Here is a 23,111-nt window from a genome sequence, read left to right as displayed (position 1 = left end):
CTTAACTCTGTTTATATCACCTGCCTTTTACATCACCATTATCATGAATTAAAATGCTACATATACTTTAAATCCTTTAAGAAACTATTATTTCTACCTTTATTAATCAATAAATAACAATTTATAGTTACCCTTATTCTTGTTCATTTCTTCCTGCAAATCTGTGATTCCTCCAGGACTGTTTTCCATCTTCCTAATGAATCCACTAAAAGTATTTATTTTAGTGCAGATGGGACTGTGATTGATTCTTGAAGTTTTTGTTTGTTTTAGAACTTCGTTTTTGCAAGATGTGTTTTCTGGTGATAGAATTCTAGTCTGGTAGCTAATTTTTTTCAGGACTCAAAAGACATCATTCCTTTGTCTTTTGGCTTCTTGATGGTCAGCTCTCCATCTTACTATTATTCCTTTAAAAGCAATGTCATTTTCATGTGATTGTTTTTAAGATTTTCTCTTTGACTTTAGTCTTTAGCAGCCTTCCTGTGATATTTCTAAATATGCGGTTTTTTACTCTTCTAATTAGGTTCACTGAACATCTTGAGGGGTAAATTTTTTCATCATTATTGGTCATCATTTCTTTACACATTCCTTATTCGCTATTCCTGGTCCTTCCAGGATTACAATCATGTATGTGTCGGAGTTTTTCATTATGTTCTACATGTAACTAAATGTTCTTATCTGTATTTTTAATTATTTTATTCTTCAGTGCTTCTATTTGGATATTTAATATTAACCTGTCTTGCATTCACTAATACTATAATATTTTACGACAACTATGCCATTATACACGGAGAAGGCAACGGCACCCCACTCCAGTATTCTTGCCTGGAAAATCCCATGGACGGAGGAGCCTGGTAGGCTCCAGTCCATGGGGTCGCTAAGAGTTGGACACAATTGAAGTGACTTAGCAGCAGCAGCAGCAGCATGCCGTTATACAATCTAATATTTTAAAATTTCAGTATTGTATTTTTCAGTCCCCAAATTATATTCTATTTCATTCTGTGGTGAAATTCTCTTTACCTGTTTTCTATATTCCTTATTTTAACATATTAGTTATACTTATTTTAACACCATTGTCAGTCAGTTCTAGTATCTTATTTTATCTGTAGATCACCCGTATGTCTGTTTTTTCCTCTAGGTTTTATTCATGTCAACCAGTTTTTTTTGTATGTATGCCTTATAATTTTTATCGAATGTTGATTATTAATGTAAAAAGCTCTCCTCCAGGGTTCTGATGATATTATATTTTTCCAGAAAGAGTCCATCTTTTCCTTTGTTAGCTTGACAGTGTGTGCTGAGTAGCTTCAGCCGTATCTGACTCTGAGACCCTCTGGACTGTAGCCCGCCAGGCTCCTCTGTCCATGGGATTCTCCAGGCGAGAATTCTGGAGTGGGTTGCTATATCCTCCTCCAGGGGATCTTCCCAACCCAGGGACTGAACCAGAGTCTCTTAAGTCTCCTGCACTGGCAGGTGGGCTCTTTACCACTAGTGCCACTGGGAATCCCCTTTAGATTGATAGAAACATGTCTAATCAAATTACCTTAATTCAAAACAGGCACTGTGCTTAGTCAAGATTCTTTCCAGTCCTAATAAGTACCTGGCCCTCCAGAATTTTCAGTTCGGAACTCAGTGTATTCTCCACAGTCTCTCAGATGGCAGATCACAAATTCTGATCTCATATATTAAGACTATTAAAACTTCACTTGGCTTTTCAGTAATTTTCCACTTAATATTTTGGTCTTCTTTCCTGGAATGTCCCATAATTTGACAAATATCATGAGGGGGAGAACTGGCCATGAACTTGAATTCTCCAGTTTCCCAAAGACTGTTGAAGTTACTCTATCCCTGGCCTTTCCTTAGACTTTGCAAACTTCTTTAGGGCAAATTGACTATTGGAGTCAGTTCACAGCTCCAAGGATTTTCCTTTTCAGGAATCTTAGCCCCTTCAGTTCTTTATATATCATCTGCTGTCTGTTGCTTCAAACTGAAAATTTCTGAATTTAAAGCAGGTTTAAATAATCCATCTTATCTGAAAACAGAATTCTACCAAATAGGACTATTTAAAATCTATATTTTGTAATTTTAGTAGTAAGAATGTTGTTTATTTGTTAAGTTGTGTTCCACTCTTTTGCTACCCCATGGACTGTAGCCCACCAGGCTCCTCTGTCTATGGGATTTCTCAGGCAAGAATACTGGAGTGGGTTGCCATTTCCTTTTCCAGGGTATCTCTGGACCCAGGGATCAAACCCTCATCTCCTGCATTGGCAGGTGGGTTCTTTACTGCTGAGCCACTAGGGAAATCCAGTAAGAAATATAAGGTCTTAAAGTGATGTGGCTTATATTGCCTTCAGTAAAATGTCTGCCCCTAAAACAGCATGTACTAAACTCACTATATCTGTACCTAAAAACAACAAAGGAATTGTAAAAAATGTCAATATAATAGACGTACTTGAGAAACTGTGATTGAAATGGGTATTATCCAGTTATTTGGCCTCCATTCTCTATTTTTGTTTTGCAGAAAAGAATTGTCCAATTTTCCATAAGGTATTCATTTTGTGGAAATTATCTGGATTATATTTACTATTAAATTATAATCACTGAATTTTAAAATGTTAACCTGTTCTATACTAGAGTCTGATAGTGATCCCCAACTGGTAAGGAATGATCTATGCTTTATGAATACACACAGCAATTTATAAGGTAATACACAAAGTAATTCATAAATTTACTCATATAAATTCATAAATGTGGGTTCTGAGTGTTTATTTGACCAGTCTCCTTTGGGTGATTATACAAGTTGGGCTTTCCTGGCATACACAAAAACATGAAGTTATACTTTGATAATGTTGAAACATATTGCTGAAAACTTCAATCATATTTCTTGTCATCATCCATAAAACTATTTCATTTAAATATCTAACATAAAATGGTGAACTCATTAAAGCTGGCTACTAAATGTCATATATTTGTGTTTAATTCTGTTCATATTTTTATCACTTTCTAATTTCAAGTCTCAGATTGGATGAAAGTTAAAAGCTATGTTTCAATAATAACTTGAATAATTTTTCTTTTTTATTATATTTTTAAAAATGTAATTCAGGGAAACACAAAATAATTAAGTTCCAGTAGGATGACACTTGAGATTTAAAAATAAATACTTAGGTTATAAAGCAAACTCTAATTACTCATATTGTGCCAAAAGATCAATAACTGTTCTTATAGCTATATAAATTTAGTTAGAAATCACAAGTCATCTTAATTGGCCTAATGAACATGACATAAAACAATTATAATTCAGATAAGTTTATTTCTTAATTTCTATTTCTATTCTTATTGTCTTAAAGGAAAAAACAATGCTTCTTATTGAAAGTTAGCATAATTGAAAAAGTAAATTTACACAAAATATACAAAAGCTACATTGAAAGACAAAACAAGGTCATTTGGACATCAAAAATACATCATTTTGTTGATAAAAGCTGCTCAAGTTTACAAAATAGAGTAATCAGACTAGAACATAATCAACAAAACTCAAGAGAAACTCTCCCTTTTTTGAAGGATGTGGAAGAACTGAAAGCCAAGAAAAACACATACTTTGTACTTACATTTGAACTTCTATTAATAGAGCAAAAGAAGGACAGGAAAATATATGATGCCCTCTACCTCTTGAGTCCCTCTAAAGGATTTAGGATTTACTTAAAGTTCTAAGATTTTTAAGTATGTTATCAAGCAGTGAATTAGTTTTATTTTATTGAAGTGAATTTGATACCAAATTATATAAGATTTTCTCTTATTTATAAATAATAATGTTTTTATTTTAATATTGGTATTCCTGAAGCCATTACAGTGTGCTAGGTAAGTAGGAAACAAATAATCCCTAGCATATATGGTACTCAGAATGGGATAGGGTCACAATTGTAGTGTATTAATAATTTAATAAAGTGCATGTTTAGGTGCAACTTATGAGAAATAAGTATGCTAAGTTATATGCTCATGGCTATTTAGTGGGGTACAGCCTTGTAGAATGAATGGTGAACAGGAAAGCTCTAGGTAGCTACAAAGAATTTCTAACACTCTGCCCTTGCAAATATAAGTAAAGAAACCAAAACATACAGAAATGCAAGATTATGTAAAAGCTTTAAAGTATTTCCTTAAAAAGACATTAAAAGAGGTTGATTTAAATATTAATAGAATTTCTTTACAGCTTGAGTAATTTATAGTTATGGGAACATTAATCACCGAGAAGGTAAAATATGGAGAAATAATATCAACTGTAACTAAAAATGCTAAATCCAATGAATACTATAAAAGGAAAATTTAGTAGAGACATGCATAACTTTTGGAATAGAGATATATATACAAATTTATGTAACAGTACAATCTCTTAAGAGAAAAATATTGCAATGTGACTTAGGCTTAACAAAATTGAGAGCCTCACTTAACCAAATATGGCATTTAACTGAATACAAAGCTATTTCTACTGTTGGGGCTTTCCTTGATTTCTCTCTCGTTGTCCTGAACCAAAAGGTTAGGGAATATCGGCTTCAGGAATTTGAACTCACCAGTTCTGTGGTCTCCCGTCAGACACACCTCGTACTGGTAGCTCTTGGACAGGGTCCCCGTGCCGCTGACGTCCACCAGGTGGCCCGGGAAGTGGCCCTCGGCCACCGGGCAGCGACCCGCCGAGGCCGCCCCGCCCCTCCTGCACAGCCGCACCGCCACGAACACCAGCACCGAGAAGAGGAAGAGCGACGACACCGACGCCAAGGCCACCACCAGGTAGACGGTGAGCGGGTCGGCCGGCGCCGCGGCCGCCGCTTCCGCTTCCGGGGCCGGCAGGTAGGGCTGCGAGAAGCCGTCCACCAGCAGCACGTGCAGCGTGACGCTGGCCGACAGCTGCGGCTCGCCGTTGTCCTTGACCAGCACCACCAGCCGCTGCTTGGGTGCGTCGCGCTCGCTCAGCAGCCGCGCCGTGCGCACCTCGCCGTTGTGCGCCCACACGCCGAACAGCCCGGGCTCCGTGGCCTTGAGCAGCTGGTACGACAGCCAGGCGTTCTGGCCCGCGTCGCCGTCCACCGCCACCACCTTGGTCACCAGGTAGCCCGGCTCGGCCGCCCTGGGCACCAGCTCGGTGCAGGGCGCCGAGGCGTTCTGCAGCGGGTAGAGCACGAAGGGCGCGTTGTCGTTGGCGTCCGCCACGAGCACGCGCACCAGCGCCTGGCTGCTGAGCGCGGGCGAGCCGCGGTCGGTGGCGCCCACGTGGAACTCGAAGGCTCTTAGGGCCTCGTAGTCCAGGGACGTGAGGGCGAAGAGGTGGCCGTTGTCGGGGTTGATGGACACGAGGGAGGCGAGGGGCACGAGCGGGTCGGGGGGCGGCAGCAGCGAGTAGGTGACCTGGGCGTTAGCGCCCGCGTCTGTGTCTGTGGCGCTGACGCTGCCGATGTGCAGGGCGGGGCTGTTGTTCTCGCGGACCCACAGGGTGTAGGAGGTCTGGGTGAAGGCGGGGGCGTTGTCGTTGACGTCGGACACCAGCACGGTTATGTTGTGCTCGGTTTTCAGTCTTGGGGTTCCCATGTCAGTGACCGTGATAGTGATAATGTACTCGGCTTGACTTTCTCTGTCAAGAGGGCTGTCAGTTACCAGGGTGTAGAAATTCTTGAAAGTCGGTTTTAAAATGAATGGCAGATTGTCTGGAATGGAGCAAATCATCTTTCCATTGTCTCCGGAGTCTCTATCTCGAATTCGGAAGATAGAGACCACGGTCTCCGGGGCATTTTCTGGGATGGAGCTGATGAGTGAAGATATGGTAAGTTCAGGGGCATTGTCATTCACATCTACCACCTCTATTACTACAGTGCCTTTCCCGGAAAGGCCTCCTCCATCTGTAGCCTCAGTTTCCACGTGGTAAGATTTGATTTGTTCAAAATCCAATTTCTTTGTCAGTCGGATTTCTCCTGTGACTTCATTTATTGAGAAAGTTTGTTTAATTTCCTCTGAGGCTTGGAACAAGCTATAGGCAACAGTCCCAAAGTTTCCAGCATCTACATCCCTAGCTAAAACTGTAAGTATTAGGGAGTCTAGAGGGCTGTTTTCCAAAACCTGCACCTCATATGGAGTGTGCACAAACTCGGGAGCATTGTCATTGACGTCCATGATCAGGATTCGCACCATGCTGGTGCCGGACCTAGGTGGAGACCCACCATCCAGCGCCATTAGGGTTAAGCTGAACTCTGACTGCTCCTCTCGATCCAGCACTTTGTCCTGCACCAAATCTGGATATTTCTTGCCATCACTATGATTTCGAGTGAGAACGTGAAAATGAGAATTGGCGTTGATGGTGTATTTTTGAAGACCGTTGCTACCCACGTCCAAATCCTGAGCTAATTTCAACGGAAATACAGTCCCTGGCTGGCTGTTTTCCGGTATTTTCAAAAGCATTTCCCTATTTGGGAATACTGGGGAGTGGTCATTTATGTCCTGTATTAATAATTCTCCTTCAAAAAATTGCACTGGAGTTTCCAGGAACACTTGGAAATGCAGCACACAGGGTTCATCGGAGCCACATATGTCTTCCCGGTCTAGTTTCTCCCTCAAAAGCAAATCTCCAGTCTGATGATCCAGCAGCAAGCGCTGCTTGTCATCGTCACAAACCACCCGAGCCGACCGTGCCTTCAGCTCCCCAATTTCCAGGCCCAGGTCCTTGGTTAAATGGGCTATAAAGGAGCCGCTCTCTGTTTCTTCCAGAACAGAATAACGAATAGGCGCAGGGTTAGCCTGAGACAAGATTACCATCAGAATAAAGGTTGTCACTTGCCTGTTGGGTTGAATTCTCTCTAGCGTCTCCATGTTGGAGCCAGGGTGCTTACATCCAGTCCCCCTTCAGCAACCAGAAGAAGACCAGAGGTGTTAAATTTTCTTGCTTGGTAGAATCCTCACAGAGTCACTTGTAATCTTAAATTCGTTTAGAATATCGCTGCCCAAATTCGTTGGTAACCCAGTACTGCTGGCAGAGCTTACTTGTGGTGGTGTTTCCGTCTTGCAGCAAAGGAATACGTGAGCGTTCTAGGGCTGTTTATTCACAATCTTAGCCGGCAGCGCCACCCTGCGTCCCGATCGATAAACTAACATTCTTAACTCAGCCTATTTTGGAAGTGTTCAAATTAAGCCATTTCAAAAAGTGTAAAGGACTTTTTCAAGTATTATTCCATTAAATGACTTAATGTATACGTTATTCCATTACATTGTGTGAGCTATAATAATTGTGAGCACAAAGCCAGGGACTATCTCCATCTGCCCATACCCTTTACAGTAGAACTTAAAGAACTCCATTTACCCTTTGCCATAATCTAACCAGGGGAGATAAACTCTTATAAAATTACAGTCCATAATAGTTATATCTGTTTATTTCCAAGTATGTGAGAAATTTATGATGATGCAGAAAGTTTGTTAAAGTGCTCTGTACCACCTGGTCTCAGGGAGACTTTTTCAAAGGAAAGGTTCTATGTTTTTACACTGGTGTGCAAATGATAATACAGTTGAATAAAGTGGCATCTTGCCTTATTATAAGCCCTTTTACAATGTGAACCCACATTAAAATATTAGGGAGGTCAGATAGTATTAGAAACAGATTCTTAGATGCATAAAGAAAATGAAAGGATTTTTATAGATAAACAGAAATTCAGAGGATGATAAGACTTGATTATTCTGCGTGACTATTAGGATAATATCAAGCCAAAATTGAGTAAGTGAAAATAATAGAATTTTATTAAGAAAAAGGCTTTAAGATGATTTAGCTCAATAGATATCTATAATTTATGAGTTTACTTCTCACCACACTGACCCTTTGTTTCCTAGATATCATATTCTTTGACTACCCAATTTGCAGAAGACAGGGAGCTATGATTTGAAACATTTTAATCTGTGAACAAAGGGTGCCTCAAGCTTTGTCTACTCATACATGGTGAAGAGGAAAGACTTGTTTATAAAATGGATTTCAGCACAGTGTGCAACCATCCTGATTTCTCTGATACAGTAAGTTAACTGAGACACAGTTAACCAGTTTACTATTTACTATTAGTATATAGAATGGAGTACCATTTATTTGGGATTTCTCCTCCTTAAATATCTTATAATTTAACTAAGTTCATAAATTACAATTCACATTGAATGCATTATTTTAAAAGCAGTAATCTTTGTCAGTAATCTTAAGTTCTTATGATAGAAAGTATTAGGGAAATAAATTTTTTGGCCACACCACATGCATGCAGCATCTTAGTTCCCCAACCATGGATTGAATCTATGCCTCATGCAGTGGAAACGTTGAGTCTTACCACTGGACTACCAAGAGAACTTCAGGAAAAATTATTTTTGAAAGAAACCTGGACAATAGTAGTCATTCAGTAAATGTCAATTGGGTAAATTAATTAATCCACTCTAATCATTGTGTTTCTGCCTATATTAGAAGATTATTGTCACATCATGCATTCAGTCATGAACATGTCTGACACTGAAAACAGAATTCTTAGAGATGAGAGTATAATACGTGCTAAGCACTGCTCAACTAAATTTACATTTTTATAGTTCTGTTAATTCCTATTGTAAGAGATATAGCAATAATAATAATTACACTATTAATATAGTTTAGAATTTTCTTCCACATTTAAGGCAAATCAGAGAAATATATATATATCAACATTGTTGTTGTTCTTCAGTCACTAAGTCACGTCCAACTCTTCGCAACCCCATGGCCTACAGCATGCCAGGCTTCCCTGTCCTTCACTATCTCCCAAAGTTTGCTCAAACTCATGTCCATATCAACATGAAGTGAAAAGAAAAAATAAACATACAGAAAAAAATAATATTCTTTTAGATATAAATGGAAAGCAAATTTCCTGAACAAAACATTGTTTTATACTATTGTAGCAGAGTTTTAGTTCGATTCAAGTTAAAGAGTTCAGGACAAAATTCAAACTAGATTTTGTTTACTTATTCCTACATGTTGACATAGAAATAGTGTTGCAAATTAGCTACTTTTGGTTTCTTTTGTCAATTCAACACAAATGAAATCTAGGTAATATTAACATCTATGTGTTACTACATGTCAGATAGTATTCTAAATATTTTATATTCATTAACTCATTTTATCCCCCAAATAGCCCTGTAATGTGGGCACTCTTACTAGGCATATTTTATAGAAATCGAAGATACAGAAACTTAGTAACCTTCCCATAGTCACACACCGTTTGAAGTGGCAGCGCTAGGATTCAAATTGCTACAGTATGGCTCCAGAATCCATTCTCTGATCTACCTAAGTGGAATTGAAGAAGTGAACAACTTTTTATATAATTTAGATCCAAACTTCAGCCTTGCCTTGAGTAGATGGGTATCATAGGTGAAATATATCTGTATTCAGATTTTCAGTTAATATAAGAATCTTTTAAATGGTTTTCTCTTTTGAGAGATAGGTATCAGCAAAAAGAGGTGCTTACAAAACTTAGAAATTTGAAGGGAAACTAAGAGTGTTTTGTTGAGATCATTAACTAGATTTTAAAAAACTAAGAATGACATGAATAATGAATTCCTTGTAGCCTTAAATGGAAAAATACTTATTCACAGGTCTTTTGAAATGTTATCCAAGTGTAAAGTTAAAATCAAGAAAGGTGGTCTAAGATGACAGTCTAGCATTGAATCATGGATTATTTTGCCAAACTTAATCAGAAAAAAATTATTATATCTGCATGGAACAGGCCTTAATGATAAAGAGAATGATAACCTGCAAAACCATTCCAGTCAGGAAAGCTGCATTATCCATTCTGAAGGATTCATACAACTTCCACAATTGGTTGCCCGCCCTGGAGCACAATATTTAAAACATTTTTTTCCCATTCTGAATACACAAAGAGGAGAGAGAGAAGAGTTAGAGGGATACTCTGGCAATTAAATACCAGTTTTAACTCCTCCATTGTAAAATACAGCCAGGAACTTTTAAATATCATTGAGGCAAAGATAAAAATCATTTTAAAGGAATCTGAATACAAAAAGTTCTAAAGTTCAAATGCTGAACACAAACTTTGAAGTTTTGAGTAGTTTCACTTATTTTTTTTTAAATGAGAGAATGTATTTTAAACTTTATGACTTGAGGACTGTTTTGTTTGTAAATTGAAGGGGCAAAGTACAGAGGTATATTAAACATTAATTGTTGAGAGGAGAGGTGTAAATTGGTGAAATAGATATTTTAACTAGTAATTTTAGTTACTAAAATTACACTTCAAATAGTATGCAGTTCAGTTCAGTTGCTCAGTCATGTCTGACTCTTTGCAACCCCATGGACTGCAGCACACCAGGCTTCCCAGTACATCACCAACTCCCAGAGCATGCTCAAACCCATGTCCATTGAGTCAGTGATGGCATCCAACCATCTCATCCTCTGTTGTCCCCTTTCTCCTCCTGCCTTCAATCTTTCCCAGCCTCAGGGTCTTTTCCAGTGAATCAGTTTTTCTCATCATGTGGCCAAAGTATTGGAGCTTCAGCTTCAGCTTCAGCATTATTCCTTCCATTGAATATTTAGGATGATTTCCTTTAGGATTGACCAAGGGACTCTCAAGAGTCTTCTCCAACACCACAGTTATAAAGCATCAGTTCTTTGGCACTCAGCTTTCTTTATGGTCCAGCTCCATACATGACTCACATCCATACATGACTACTGGAAAAACCATAGCTTTGACTGGATGGACCTTTGTTGGCAAAGTAACGTCTCAGCTTTTTTATATGCTGTCTAGGTTGGTCATAGCTTTTCTTCCAAGGAGCAAACATCTTTTACTTTCATGGCTTCAGTCACCATCTGCAGTGATTTTGGATCCCAAGAAATTAAAGTCTCTCATTGTTTCCATTGTTTCCCCATCTATTTGCCATGAAGTGATGGGACCAGATGGCATGATCTTCATTTTTTGAATGTTGAGTTTTAGGCCAGCTTTTTCACTCTCCTCTTTGCTTTCGTCAAGAGGCTCTTTAGTTCCTCTTCACTTTCTGCCATAAGGGTGGTGTCATCTGCATATTTGAGGTTATTGATATTTCTCCCAGCAATCTTGATTCTGGCTTGTGCTTTATCCAGCCCGGGATTTCACATGACGTACTCTGCATATAAGTTAAATAAGCAGGGCGACAATATACAGCCTTGATATACTCTTTTCCCAATTTTGAACCAGTCCATTGTTCCATGTCAGTTCTAACTGTTGCTTCTTGACCTGTATACAGATTTCTTAGGAGGCAGGTAAGGTGGTCTGGTATTCCCATCTCTTTAAGAGTTATCCAGAGTTCGTTGTGATCTATACAAAGGCTTTGGCATAGTCAATAAAGCAGATGTTTTTCTGGAACTCTCTTGCTCTTTCCATGATTCATTGGATGTTGGCAATTTGATCTCTGGTTCCTCTGCCTTTTCTAAAACCAGCTTGAACATTTGGAAGTTCTCAGTTCACATCACGTACTGTTGAAGCCTAGTTTGGAGAATTTTGAGCATTACTTTGCTAGCATGTGAGATGAGTGCAATTGTGCAGTAGTTTGAACATTCTTTGGCATTGCCTTTGAGATTGGAATGACAACTGCCTTTTCCAGTCCTGTGGCCACTGCTGAGTTTTCCAAATTTGTTGGCATATTCAGTGCAGCGCTTTCACAGCATCATCTTTTAGGATTTGAAATAGCTCTACTGGAATTCTGTCACCTCCACTAGCTTTGTTTGTAGTGATGCTTCCTAAGGCCCATTTAACTTCACACTCCAGGATGTCTGGCTGTAGTTGAGTGATGATCACACCCGTGGTTATCTGGGTCATTTTTGTTTAGTTCTTCTGTGTATTCTTGCCACCTCTTCTTAATATCTAATGCTTCTGTTAGGTCCATACTGTTTCTGTCCTTTATTGTGCCCATCTTTGCATGAAATGTTCTCTCTCATTTTCTTGAAGAGGTCTCTAGTCTTTCCCATTCTATTGTTTTTATCTATTGCTTTGCATTTATCACTTAGGAAGTCTTAATTATTTGTCCTTGCTATTCTTTGGAACTCTGCATTCAGGTGGGTATCTTTCCTTTTCTCCTTTGCCTTTTGTTTCTCTTCTTTTTTCAGCTATTTGTAAGGCCTCCTTAGACAACCATTTTGCCTTTTGCATTTATTTTTCTTGGGGATGGTTTTGATCACCGCCTCCTGTACAATATTACAAACCTCCATCCATAGTTCTTCAGGCACTCCGTCTATCAGATCTAATCCCTTGAATCTATTTCTCATTTCCACTGTATAATCGTAAGAGATTTGATTTAGGTCATACCTGAATGGTCTAGTCGTTTTCCCTACTTTCTTAAATTTGAGCCTGAATTTGACAATAAGGAGTTCATGATCTGAGCCACAGTCAGCTCCCAGTCTTGTTTTTGCTGACTGTGTAGAGCGTCTTCATCTTCATCTGCAAAGAATATAATCAATCTGCTTTCCGTATTGACCATCTGGTGATGTCTATGTATAGAGTCGTCTCTTTTGTTGTTGAGGGAGGGGGTTGGCTGTGACCAGTGCGTTCTCTTGGCAGAACTCTGTTAGCCTTTGCCCTGCTTCATTCCAAGGCCAAACTTGCCTGTTACCCCAGGTATCTCTTGACTTCCTAGTTTTGCATTCCAGTCCCTATATGATGAAAAGGACATTTTTTGGGGTGTTGATTCTAGAAAGTCTTGTGGGTCTTCATAGAACCCTTTAACTTCATCTTCTTTGGCATTAGTGGTTGGGGCATAGACTTGGATTATTGTAATACTGAATGGTTTGCCTTAGAAACAAACAGAGATCATTCTGTCATTTTTGAGATTGTACCCAAGTACTGCATTTCAGACTCTTTTGTTGACTATGAGGGCTACTCCATTTCTTCTAAGAGATTCTTGCCCACAGTAGTAGATGTAATGGTAATCTGAATTAAATTCACCCATTTTGGTCCATTTGGTTCACTGATTCCTAAAATAGTATTTCTCAAATAGTGTTACTTCCAAATATTAAGCTAGCATTGATAATGTGTGTGTGTGTGTGAGCACGTGTGTGCTTAGTCGCTCAGTTGTGTCTGACCATTTGTGACTCCATGGACTGTAACCTGCCAAGCTCCTCTGTCCATGGAATTTTCCAGGCCAGAAAACTGGAGTGGGTTGCCATTTCCTTCTCCAGGGGATCTTCCCAAACCAGGGATCAAGCCTGTGGCTGTTGCATCTCCTGCACTGGTAGGCGGATTCTTTACCACTGAGCCACCTGGGAAGCCCAGCATTGATAATGGAATAATGGATTATTATAAATGGTTTGTGGATTTTACTAGAAAATTCTTATAAAAGGAATTATCTTTTGAATGTTTCTATTACATACATAGATAAATTAGATACATCAGCTTCCCATTCAAGTAAAATAACTGTAAAGCAAACAATACTGCTCACAGGTGATAACAAACTAAAATTTAGTATCTGCTGTCCTTCCAAACTAAACCTAGAAGATGTTTTCAAAAATCACACTAATTGAAATGCAAATTTAGAAAGGAGATATTTGAATAATTAGAGTGTTTGGCCTTAGAAGTTTGTGATGAAATCCAATATAATTACCAATAATTCCTTGTATTACATACTAAATTAAAAACAGTGTTAATATGTCAAAATATTCTAATATTTGTCAGTTTGGGGGAGCCCTTCCATTTTGTTGTTATTTTCCAGGATTGTTTTGGCTATTCTGGGTCCCTTGATTTCCAAGTGAATTTTACCTTCAATTTTCCAACTTTTACCAAAAAAAAAGCCTGGGGATTTTTGATCGGGATTCAGTTGAATCTGTAAACCAATTTGGGCACATTTACCATCTTAACAATGTAAATCTTCCAACCCATGAACACTTTCCATTTACTTATATTTTCTTTCTTTCATTGATGTTTTGTAGTATTTGGCATACAAGTCTTGAACTTATTAAATTTATTTCTAAGTATTTTATTATTTCTGATGCTATTGTAAATGGAATTGCTTTTCTCATTTCATTCTGGCCTGTCCAACGCTAGTGTATAGAAATACTATTGATTTTTGTATATTGATCTTGTATCGTTTGCTGAATGCATCTATTAATTTTAGTGTTTTTTTGTGTGTGGATTACTTAGGATTTTCTATATGTGTGATCATGTCACCTGCAAAGATACTTTTACTTCATTTCCAATTGGAATAATTTAATTTCTTGTCACATTGCTCTGGCTAGAACTTCCAGTACAATGTTAAATAGAAACAGTTGGCAGGAACAGCCTTGCTTTGTTTCTGGTCTTAGAGAGAAAGCTTTCAGTCTTTCTCCATTACATGTGAAGTTAGACTTTTATAGTTGCAGCTTATCACCTAGAGGATGGTCCTTATTATTTAGTTTCATGAGTGTTTTTCAACCAACATTTCAATAAAATCCCACTTGGTTATGGTGTATAATCCTTTTTACATGTTGCTGGAGTCAGTTTGCTAATATTTTGTTGAGGATTTTTTGCATCTATATTTATACAGGATATTGGTATTTAATTTTCTTGTATTATCTTTGGTGCTGACCTCATAGAATTAATTTGGAAGTGATCCCTGCTCCTTTTTTTTTTTTTTTTAAATTACAAGTTTGTGAAGGATTGGTGTTAATTCTTTAAATGTTCAGTAGGATTCACCAGTGAAGCCATCTGGTCCTGGACTTCTTCTTTGTGGAAAGTTTTAAAATTACTGACTAAATTTTGTTGAATAGAATGAAAACTTCAGGAGGAAGAACTCCATTTCCCCATTTAAGGGGAAAAAACTCAAAATGACAATATTTAGAGAAGACAGTTTTAATTTTTTTTTATTATTTTTTTTTCAGTTTTAATTTTTGATAAACCTCTAATCTTTCTAGAAGTTGAGTTTTCATCAAAGTCTTTCCTCATGGACAGCCTATATTAATTGGAAATGACTGACTTCAAAAATGTGAACCCATTTACCTCTGATATTCGAGTCAGAAACTTCTCATATTAATAATTCTGGATCTAAGTCCCAGTGATGTTGACACCTCCAGAATGCTCAGAAGATGGCCTTATGAGCAGCAATTCACTGAATGCTCCGTGTTCATCCTCTGCATTTCAGCATCATTGAATAGGAGCAAAGAGAATTGAGAGGAAGATGGCTAAGTCAAATCAGTGATCAAGAGAGTAGAACATGCGTTGACTGGAGTAAACTTCTATAGGTAGTTAAAGGAAGAGAAGGTAGGGCTGGGATAGGTCCTAGATGGGTAAGCCCGACTATGCCAAATAGAAGGTGGCTTCTTCACAAGGTGGCTTGTGCCTTGCTGTGTCTGTTTTTTTAGGATCCTAGGTATGCCTCGGTACTCCATACTTCCAGGTTGTTGGTCCACATGCTAAACATTAAGTACTTTAAATCTTTGAATCATTGATAAGATAGTCATGAGTTCTAGCTCAAGTCACCATCTAGAATTCTACCTTGTTCTACCTGGCACCAACTCAGTACACAATATAGGATTGCTCAGCAGTGGGTTTTGTCATCTAGCAAGCTGTGTGCACCATCCAGGACCACCATGGGTAGCACTGTTTCATGCATATTAATCAAGACCATGTTTTCCCCCTGTAGGTAATTCTGATGTATCAATTACTTCAGTTACAACTCATTTTCCTCAAAATCAGCTTTACTCTATATCAACACACTCTGAAGATTGAAAAGTAAATGCTATCTCCATGAGCTCTCATGTCTATCATCTTATCAGACCCCACGACAGCCAAAAAGCAGAGGGTGACAGTCCCTAAGATTTTGCTTCATAGAGCAAATGCAGAGCAGTACCACCCAAGGGAGACTGGGGCTCAACTCAAACACATCATTAAGTGTTGGCCCAGAACTTCCACCCGTCACAGAGTTGAGCTAAGCTTCTTAATTAAGGCTTTCATTTGTAGAGCCTGAGGCTATAACCACCTGAGCCTCCAAAAGTAGTACTGGTATGGGGGAGCCCTCCAATAGAACACAAATTCTCAATAAAATATCACCAACTAACAAAGAATTACAGTGTGAAAAACAAACTTAAATAAAAGAAGGTACATATAAGAAACAGAGAGTGGAACAATATGGAAATAACTTCAAAGTAAAATATATTTAATTTCCTTCAACAAAAAAGAAATGGTAATTGTAAAAAACATAAATTGTTGTGAAACCTGTAAAACAAATTTTTTGGGGGAAAAAACTATAGTTACTTTAAAAATTCAGTATACTGGGTAAATCTTAGGTTTGGGTCTAGCAAATTATCAAAATATCAAGAATAAAGAAAAAATCTTAAAGGAGTTTACAGATAAAAGAATGCAAACTAGAGTGATATACTCTTCATCAACAGTTTTGAATACCAAATTCTAGAAGAGAAGGAAAATTAGTTTACATTTTAAAATCTATCATCAACTAAGCTATTGGCAAAGAATATGAGGATCAAACATAGAAATAACTCTGAACTATGACTAATATGTTGCCAGCTTTAAAACGTGTAAGTCTAAGAAGAAAAATGTAGTGAGATGTATTTTTTTTAAAACTGTCAATATAAAGTCCAACTGAGGACTTTATAAAGTCCTCATTTACAAGGAAGCCATATTTAAGGATTAAGGAAGATTTATTAAAAGTACAGTAAGTTACTTCACTATTTCTAATGAGTGATATTTGAATATAGTCTTTTAACAACTACATAAAAGTTTAAAGTTCATTTTCATCTCTTTGCTTTTCAGTGTTAAAAAAAACTAGTTTAGAATATCAGTAAGAGATCAATCTGGAAATAATTCACTAATAAATTTTTCCATCCTCTTAGAAGAAAATTCTAGAAAAATTATGTAGAAAGTTATCACTTTTACCTCGTGCCAGACTTTCACTTGGGCTTCCCAGGTGGTACAGAGGTAAAGAATCTGCCAACACAGGGGACACAAGAGACATGGGTTTGATCTCTGAGTTGCAAAGAGCCCCTGGAGTAGGAAATTGCAACCCACCCCAGTATTTTTGCCTGGAAAATTCCATGGACAGAGGAGCCTGGCAGGCTACAGTGCATGAGGTTGCAAAAAGTCAGACAAAACTGTGTACACACACACAGACTTTCACTTTAGGGGATTCCAAAAAGTAGTAATGATAGTATTATACATATAGTGCCTTTTGTCATGTACTTAATAAAATATCCAGATAAAGAAGTTTCTGTAAGTTTTCCTCAAAGGGTAAAAAGGTTCCCAGTAGCCAAGAAATAAAAGCAACTTTGAATCAACAGTAAGGTATAATTGTTAACTATCTTCAAATGTAGTCCACATGATCTTTTCTGAAGGCTTTACTAAATTCTGATCACTTTCTCAACAATATGTGAATTCAGTGCACCCATCAACTAAAGTATTATTAGGCATCTATGCTTATTATTTCAGAGTCTAAATGACTCCTCAGTTATATAGTCCCTACAACTTGAGTCCCAAATCATATACCATATTTGCCAAAAAACAATGGGCCTCCCTATCTTCCACAGTTGAAAACTTCCCTGGATCTGACATGACCTGAGACTAAGCCAGCCAAATAAAGAGAAGTTTGATCAAAATTACCTTTTCTCTAATCTTCATGAAAACTCAGCTTATGAAAAGAAAAAAAAATCTGAGCAAGGAGCCTGATCCAGACATCTGTATAAAGTATTTAATGAGTGAAGGGAAATACTACCTCCTCTGATTATTAAGGATTCATGTATCTGATTCTCAGTTATATAAAATAACACCATTTTAATGTGATTATAACTTTACATGATTGAAGACATGTCATTAGGGTTTTTTATTTTGAGCTGTAATTGAAATAAAACACTATGTTAGTTTCAGGTGTGACATAATGATTTGCTATTTGTGCATATTGCAAATGATCACATGACTGTAGTTAACATCTAGTTAACATTCTTTCTCTCTTTTTAGAATTTTCAAAATCTTTGAGAAACTTCTTTCTTCTAATCATGAATATTCAATTCCTGGTAAGTTCTATCGTTCTGGATGAGAAAATGTCTAGGAGGAGAAATTTTATATTTTCCTAATCAGATTATTGGGGAATAAATATTCTGTTACATAAAAATAAGTTTTTTCTATTTCATTCAAAATAGACATAAAAATTGGTATTTGGTTGTTTCCAGATTTTAGTCTTAGCTAATTTAGACTTTCATAGGGATATTGCTCTTTCATTAGAACTTCCCATTCTTCTAATCTTTTTATTACTCTACAGGAACTATTGTAGAATGCTGATGTAGATGGGCAGTGTTTATCCCAGAAGGACCGTACCTAATTCTAAGTCATGTCAGGTTCAAATCAGAAAAAGGGAACTAAGAGAGGAAACAAAGAAAATATTTCCTTAATATATAACCATATAAATGCCAAATACGTATTAATTTTTTAAAAGTAGGATTGGATGGAACATCCCTTTTACTATAAAGCACTTAGTATGCATACATGTACTTCCTGAAAGCTGTGTTCAATATACACAATGGAATACTACTCAGCTATTAAAAAGAACACATTTGAATCAGTTCTAATAAGGTGGATGAAACTGGAGCCTATTAAACAGAGTGAAGTAAGTCAGAAAAACACTAATACAGTATATTAACATGTATGTATATATGGAATTTAGAAAGACTGTAACAACAACCCTATATGTGAGACAGCAAAAGAGACATATAAAGAACAGACTTTTGGACTCTGTGGGACAAGGCAAGGGTGGGATGATTTGAGAGATTAACATTACCATATGTGTATATTGCCATATGTGAAATAGATCACCAGTCCAAGTTCCATGCATGAAACAGGGCACTCAAAGCTGGTGCACTGGGACAACCCAGAGGGATGGGATGGGGAGGGAGGTTGGGAGGGGGTTCCAGATGGGAGGGACACATGTACACCCATGGCTGATTCAGGTCAATGTATGGAAAATACCACCACAATATTGTAAAGTAATTAGCCTCCAATTAAATAAATTTTTTAAAATGGCCCTCAGGTTGATAATATTTACATCTCAGAAGTTACAAAACAAATTGTCTTCCCATCAGATGCCTTACTAAATAATGTTTTTACACCAAATGGGAAAGCACAATCAGTTGTTCAAAAAGCCTTAGGTTTAATTTTTTCAGTCATCCATCATAAATAAACACTTGAGACAAATTAAGTAATCTGCCTTATTAACCTATATTTTTGTTCATTTCTGCCCAATATAAGCATATGTAATTTTGAAATACTAACTGCAATTGTCAAAACAGAAAATTATAAGTTTTGATTACTAAACCTCTGGAAGACAATACACTTTAAAATAATACATTTTAAAGAAAACAGACTTTTATCTATACATTAACCACAGACAAAGATGCTTTAGGAGTATTATAAAATAATATTACCTGACTATATTCAACAGGGTAAGTTGTAAGATTGGTGGTTCAGAACTCTACATTGCTTTGGATATAGAATTTGAAATGACTACCTTAAATAAACCTATATGGAATCACCATTAAAACATAATGCATTTATTTTTAATCACCAATTAGAAAAAGTCATTAAGATCAGATTGAAAAGATAGCAGATGAAAAACGGAGAACATTCAAGGATTGACTAAATAGAAAGCAAAATCAATATATAAACAAAATATTGTATCAATGAAGAGCCTTGATTTTTAAAAAAGCATTCTGTCTTCTTGTATCCTGCGTACGCCACTTGTCTCGATGTAGCTCACTGAATCCAGGGTAGGCAAGGTGTGAACGGAGTGGGGAAGGTGGAAGAAGCTGAGAGGAGGCAAAGGAACCGTAGACATTCTTTATTCACCGTGCATTCAAGGCAGACATGCTTTACTCTCTTAATAGCCTACACAGCAGCAACTACAACTACTCGACTCGACCTGTCCCAAGAACTCAGGTGGTGCGTATATAGGGCATTGCGCCTGCGCGGTGCTATAAATGAGCTCAGCTGTAACATAGGTATTTTTAAAAGCTGGGTGAGAACCAGAGGCCGTGGGGGTGAGAGTCTGATCACCGCCATCTTAACCAATTTGCTCCTTCCCTACACATTCGTAGTCAAAAAACTTTTTGATTCTAATGTTAATGAAACCTACGTCTATTCTTGCAATTGCAGGTCTGCGCTACTCCTGCCCAGTGTCTTGAACCAGACTACTAGCAAGAATCGGTTTCAAGAATTTAAACTCATTTAACCCCCAGCCTCCCGTCAAGCACACCTCGTACTGGTAGCTCTTGGACAGGGTCCCCATGCTGCTGACGTCCACCAGGTGGCCTGGGGAGTGGCCCTCGGGCACCGGGCAGCGACCCGCCGAGGCCGCCCCGCTCCTCCTGCACAGCCGCACCGCTACGAACACCAGCACCGAGAAGAGGAAGAGCGACGACACCGACGCCAAGGCCACCACCAGGTAGACGGTGAGCGGGTCGGCCGGCGCCCGCTTCCGGGGCCGGCAGGTAGGGCTGCGAGAAGCCGTCCACCAGCAGCACGTGCAGCGTGACGCTGGCCGACAGCTGCGGCTCGCCGTTGTCCTTGACCAGCACCACCAGCCGCTGCTTGGGCGCGTCGCGCTCGCTCAGCAGCCGCGCCGTGCGCACCTCGCCGTTGTGCGCCCACACGCCGAACAGCCCGGGCTCCGTGGCCTTGAGCAGCTGGTACGACAGCCAGGCGTTCTGGCCCCCGTCGCCGTCCACCGCCACCACCTTGGTCACCAGGTAGCCCGGCTCGGCCGCCCTGGGCACCAGCTCGGTGCAGGGCGCCGAGGCGTTCTGCAGCGGGTAGAGCACGAAGGGCGCGTTGTCGTTGGCGTCCGCCACGAGCACGCGCACCAGCGCCTGGCTGCTGAGCGCCGGCGAGCCGCGGTCGGTGGCGCCCACGTGGAACTCGAAGGCTCTTAGGGCCTCGTAGTCCAGGGACGTGAGAGCGAAGAGGTGGCCATTGTCGGGGTTGATGGACACGAGGGAGGCGAGCGCACGAGCGGGTCGGGGGGCGGCAGCAGCGAGTAGGTGACCTGGGCGTTGGCGTCTGTGTCTGTGGCGCTGACGCTGCCGATGTGCAGGGCGGGGCTGCTGTTCTCGCGGACCCACAGGGTGTAGGAGGTCTGGGTGAAGGCGGGGGCGTTGTCGTTGACGTCGGACACCAGCACGGTTATGTTGTGCTCGGTTTTCAGTCTTGGGGTTCCCATGTCAGTGACCGTGATGGTGATGTTATATTTGGATCTTGCTTCTCGGTCCAGGGCTGCGTTTGTGACTAAAGTATAAAAGTTTTTAACAGAGGGTTTAAGATTGAAAGGGAGATCCTCTTGGATGGAGCAAGCCGTCCTTCCATTGTCCCGAGTCAGTGTCTGAAACGCTGAATACAGCAATTATGGTCTCCCGCAAATTTTCTAGGATTTCATTGAAAAGATATGGTCAGTTCCGGAGGGTTGTCATTCAAATCCATCACTTGAACAGGCACCACACAACTTCCAGAAAGGCCCCCACCATCTGTCGCCTGAATATTTAAAGTAGAGGTCTGGATAGATTAGAAATCCAGTTCCCGTATTAAAAGGATTTCTCCCGATTTTGCATTTATTCGAAATGTTTTGCAGATATCTTCAGGTGCTTGCGAAAATATATAAGATATTTCTCCATTGGTTCCAATATCTAAATCTCTGGCAGAGATGATGGCAGCCTGGAATCCAATGGGGCAGTGTTCCAGGACTTGCACCTCATAGTGCAGCTATGCAAACTCGGGGGCATTATCACTGATGTCTAATCCGCAGTCCCAGACTTGGGTGGAATCCCGCCATCCAGTGCTGGGAGGGTTAATCTGATCTCAGGCTGTTCCTCTTGATCCAGTGTTTTGTCCAGCCCCGGCTGTGGTAATATTGTGCCCTTGGAACTGTCTTGTAATTTAAGACGGAAGTGGGAATTGGGGCTGACTGTATAACTTGGAAACTGTTGATTCCTACATCTAAGTCCAGGGCACACTCTATCTGGAAAGTAGTTCCAGGAGTGATACTTTCTGAAATTTTCAAAATTATTTCTTTGTCTAGGACCCCTAATCCATATCTCAGCCTGGAAAAACTGCAAGGGACTGCCTAGTAATATTTGGAAAGGTAGTACATAGGGTTCGATAAGGCCACACAGCTCCTCCTGGTCCTGTTTCTCATTTAACAACAAATCCTCGGTCTACCTTTCAAAATGCAAACGCTTTTTTTTTTTTTTTTTTCCAATTCGGAAACAACCCTGGGGCCTGAGCAGCTAGATCATCTACCCCCAGTCCCAGGTCTTTCAATAGATTGGCCACAAAGGAGCCACTGTTCATTTCCTCAGCCACTGAATAATGCCTAGGCTCAGAACCAGCCTGAGTTATGCCCAGCAAAACAAGGAATATCAAGACTTGCCTTTGTTTCAGAGAGCTCTCCATTCTGTCTCCTGCCTTCATTGCTTTCTGGTTTCCCAGACGACTTGACCCAGCTCAGATTCATGTTGTTGCTGATCTGTCTCCCAGTATCACTCAGATCCTTGGATAAATAGAGATGTCTAGGGCCCTGATTTCCCCGAGCAACTGCCTTAAAAAGTCTCCCCTTCCTGCTTGCTTCTTAAGCAGAACATCGCTAGAGGAGCACAGGCTGGTAGCTTGCTTTCTCTACTTCTAATGCTCCAGCGCCACCCCGCGTCCTTTCCGACGCACAGTATTTAGGAAATCCCAGTCCTTTATTTTCAGACTGATGGTATTCAAATATTTTCAAGTAGTGTCTCTTAATGTACTGAAACAACAATAATTCCAGATTATCTAAAATCTAGTCCCTAATAATTTTTGTTAATTATCCTTCCCCAATTTTCTTCCCGGAATTGGTGATGGACAGGGAGGCCTGGCCTGCTGCAGTCCATGGGGTCACAAAGAGTCAGACACGACTGAGCGACTGAACTTTACTCAACTAAATAAGAATTCGTATTCACTGAATTCCTTTTACAAATGCACTTATTTTTTTAGCCACTTGATATAAGGAATATCACAGAAAATTTGTGTTTTTTTTTTAAAATCAAGTTTCATGATTGTATTGGATGTTACATCTATTTATTCTGGAACGGTCCACTGTATTTTATTGATAATGAATATTTTGAA

At 39.3% G+C, this 23,111-nt stretch overlaps 1 protein-coding gene and 1 pseudogene across 1 annotated transcript in view; both read right to left on the bottom strand.

Moving 5' to 3' along the window:
- Nucleotides 1-8,602, bottom strand: part of LOC109562123 (protocadherin beta-4) — a 149,114-nt gene extending 140,512 nt beyond the window's left edge. Inside the window, exon 1 of the mRNA XM_019965078.2 lies at nucleotides 4,557-8,602. Within this exon, the coding sequence (XP_019820637.2) occupies nucleotides 4,557-6,840 (2,284 nt within the window). The 5' untranslated portion in view covers nucleotides 6,841-8,602. The remainder of the gene's footprint in view (nucleotides 1-4,556) is intronic.
- Nucleotides 8,603-19,791: 11,189 nt separating this feature from the next.
- On the bottom strand, nucleotides 19,792-22,629 carry LOC109561083 (protocadherin beta-2-like; annotated as a pseudogene).
- Nucleotides 22,630-23,111: the final 482 nt, after the last annotated feature.

Source organism: Bos indicus, chromosome 7 (assembly GCF_029378745.1).
Source record: "Bos indicus isolate NIAB-ARS_2022 breed Sahiwal x Tharparkar chromosome 7, NIAB-ARS_B.indTharparkar_mat_pri_1.0, whole genome shotgun sequence".
NCBI lineage: Eukaryota > Metazoa > Chordata > Mammalia > Artiodactyla > Bovidae > Bos > Bos indicus.
Note: the sequence above shows the minus strand (reverse complement) of the source record. Positions and strands in the feature narration are given on the sequence as shown.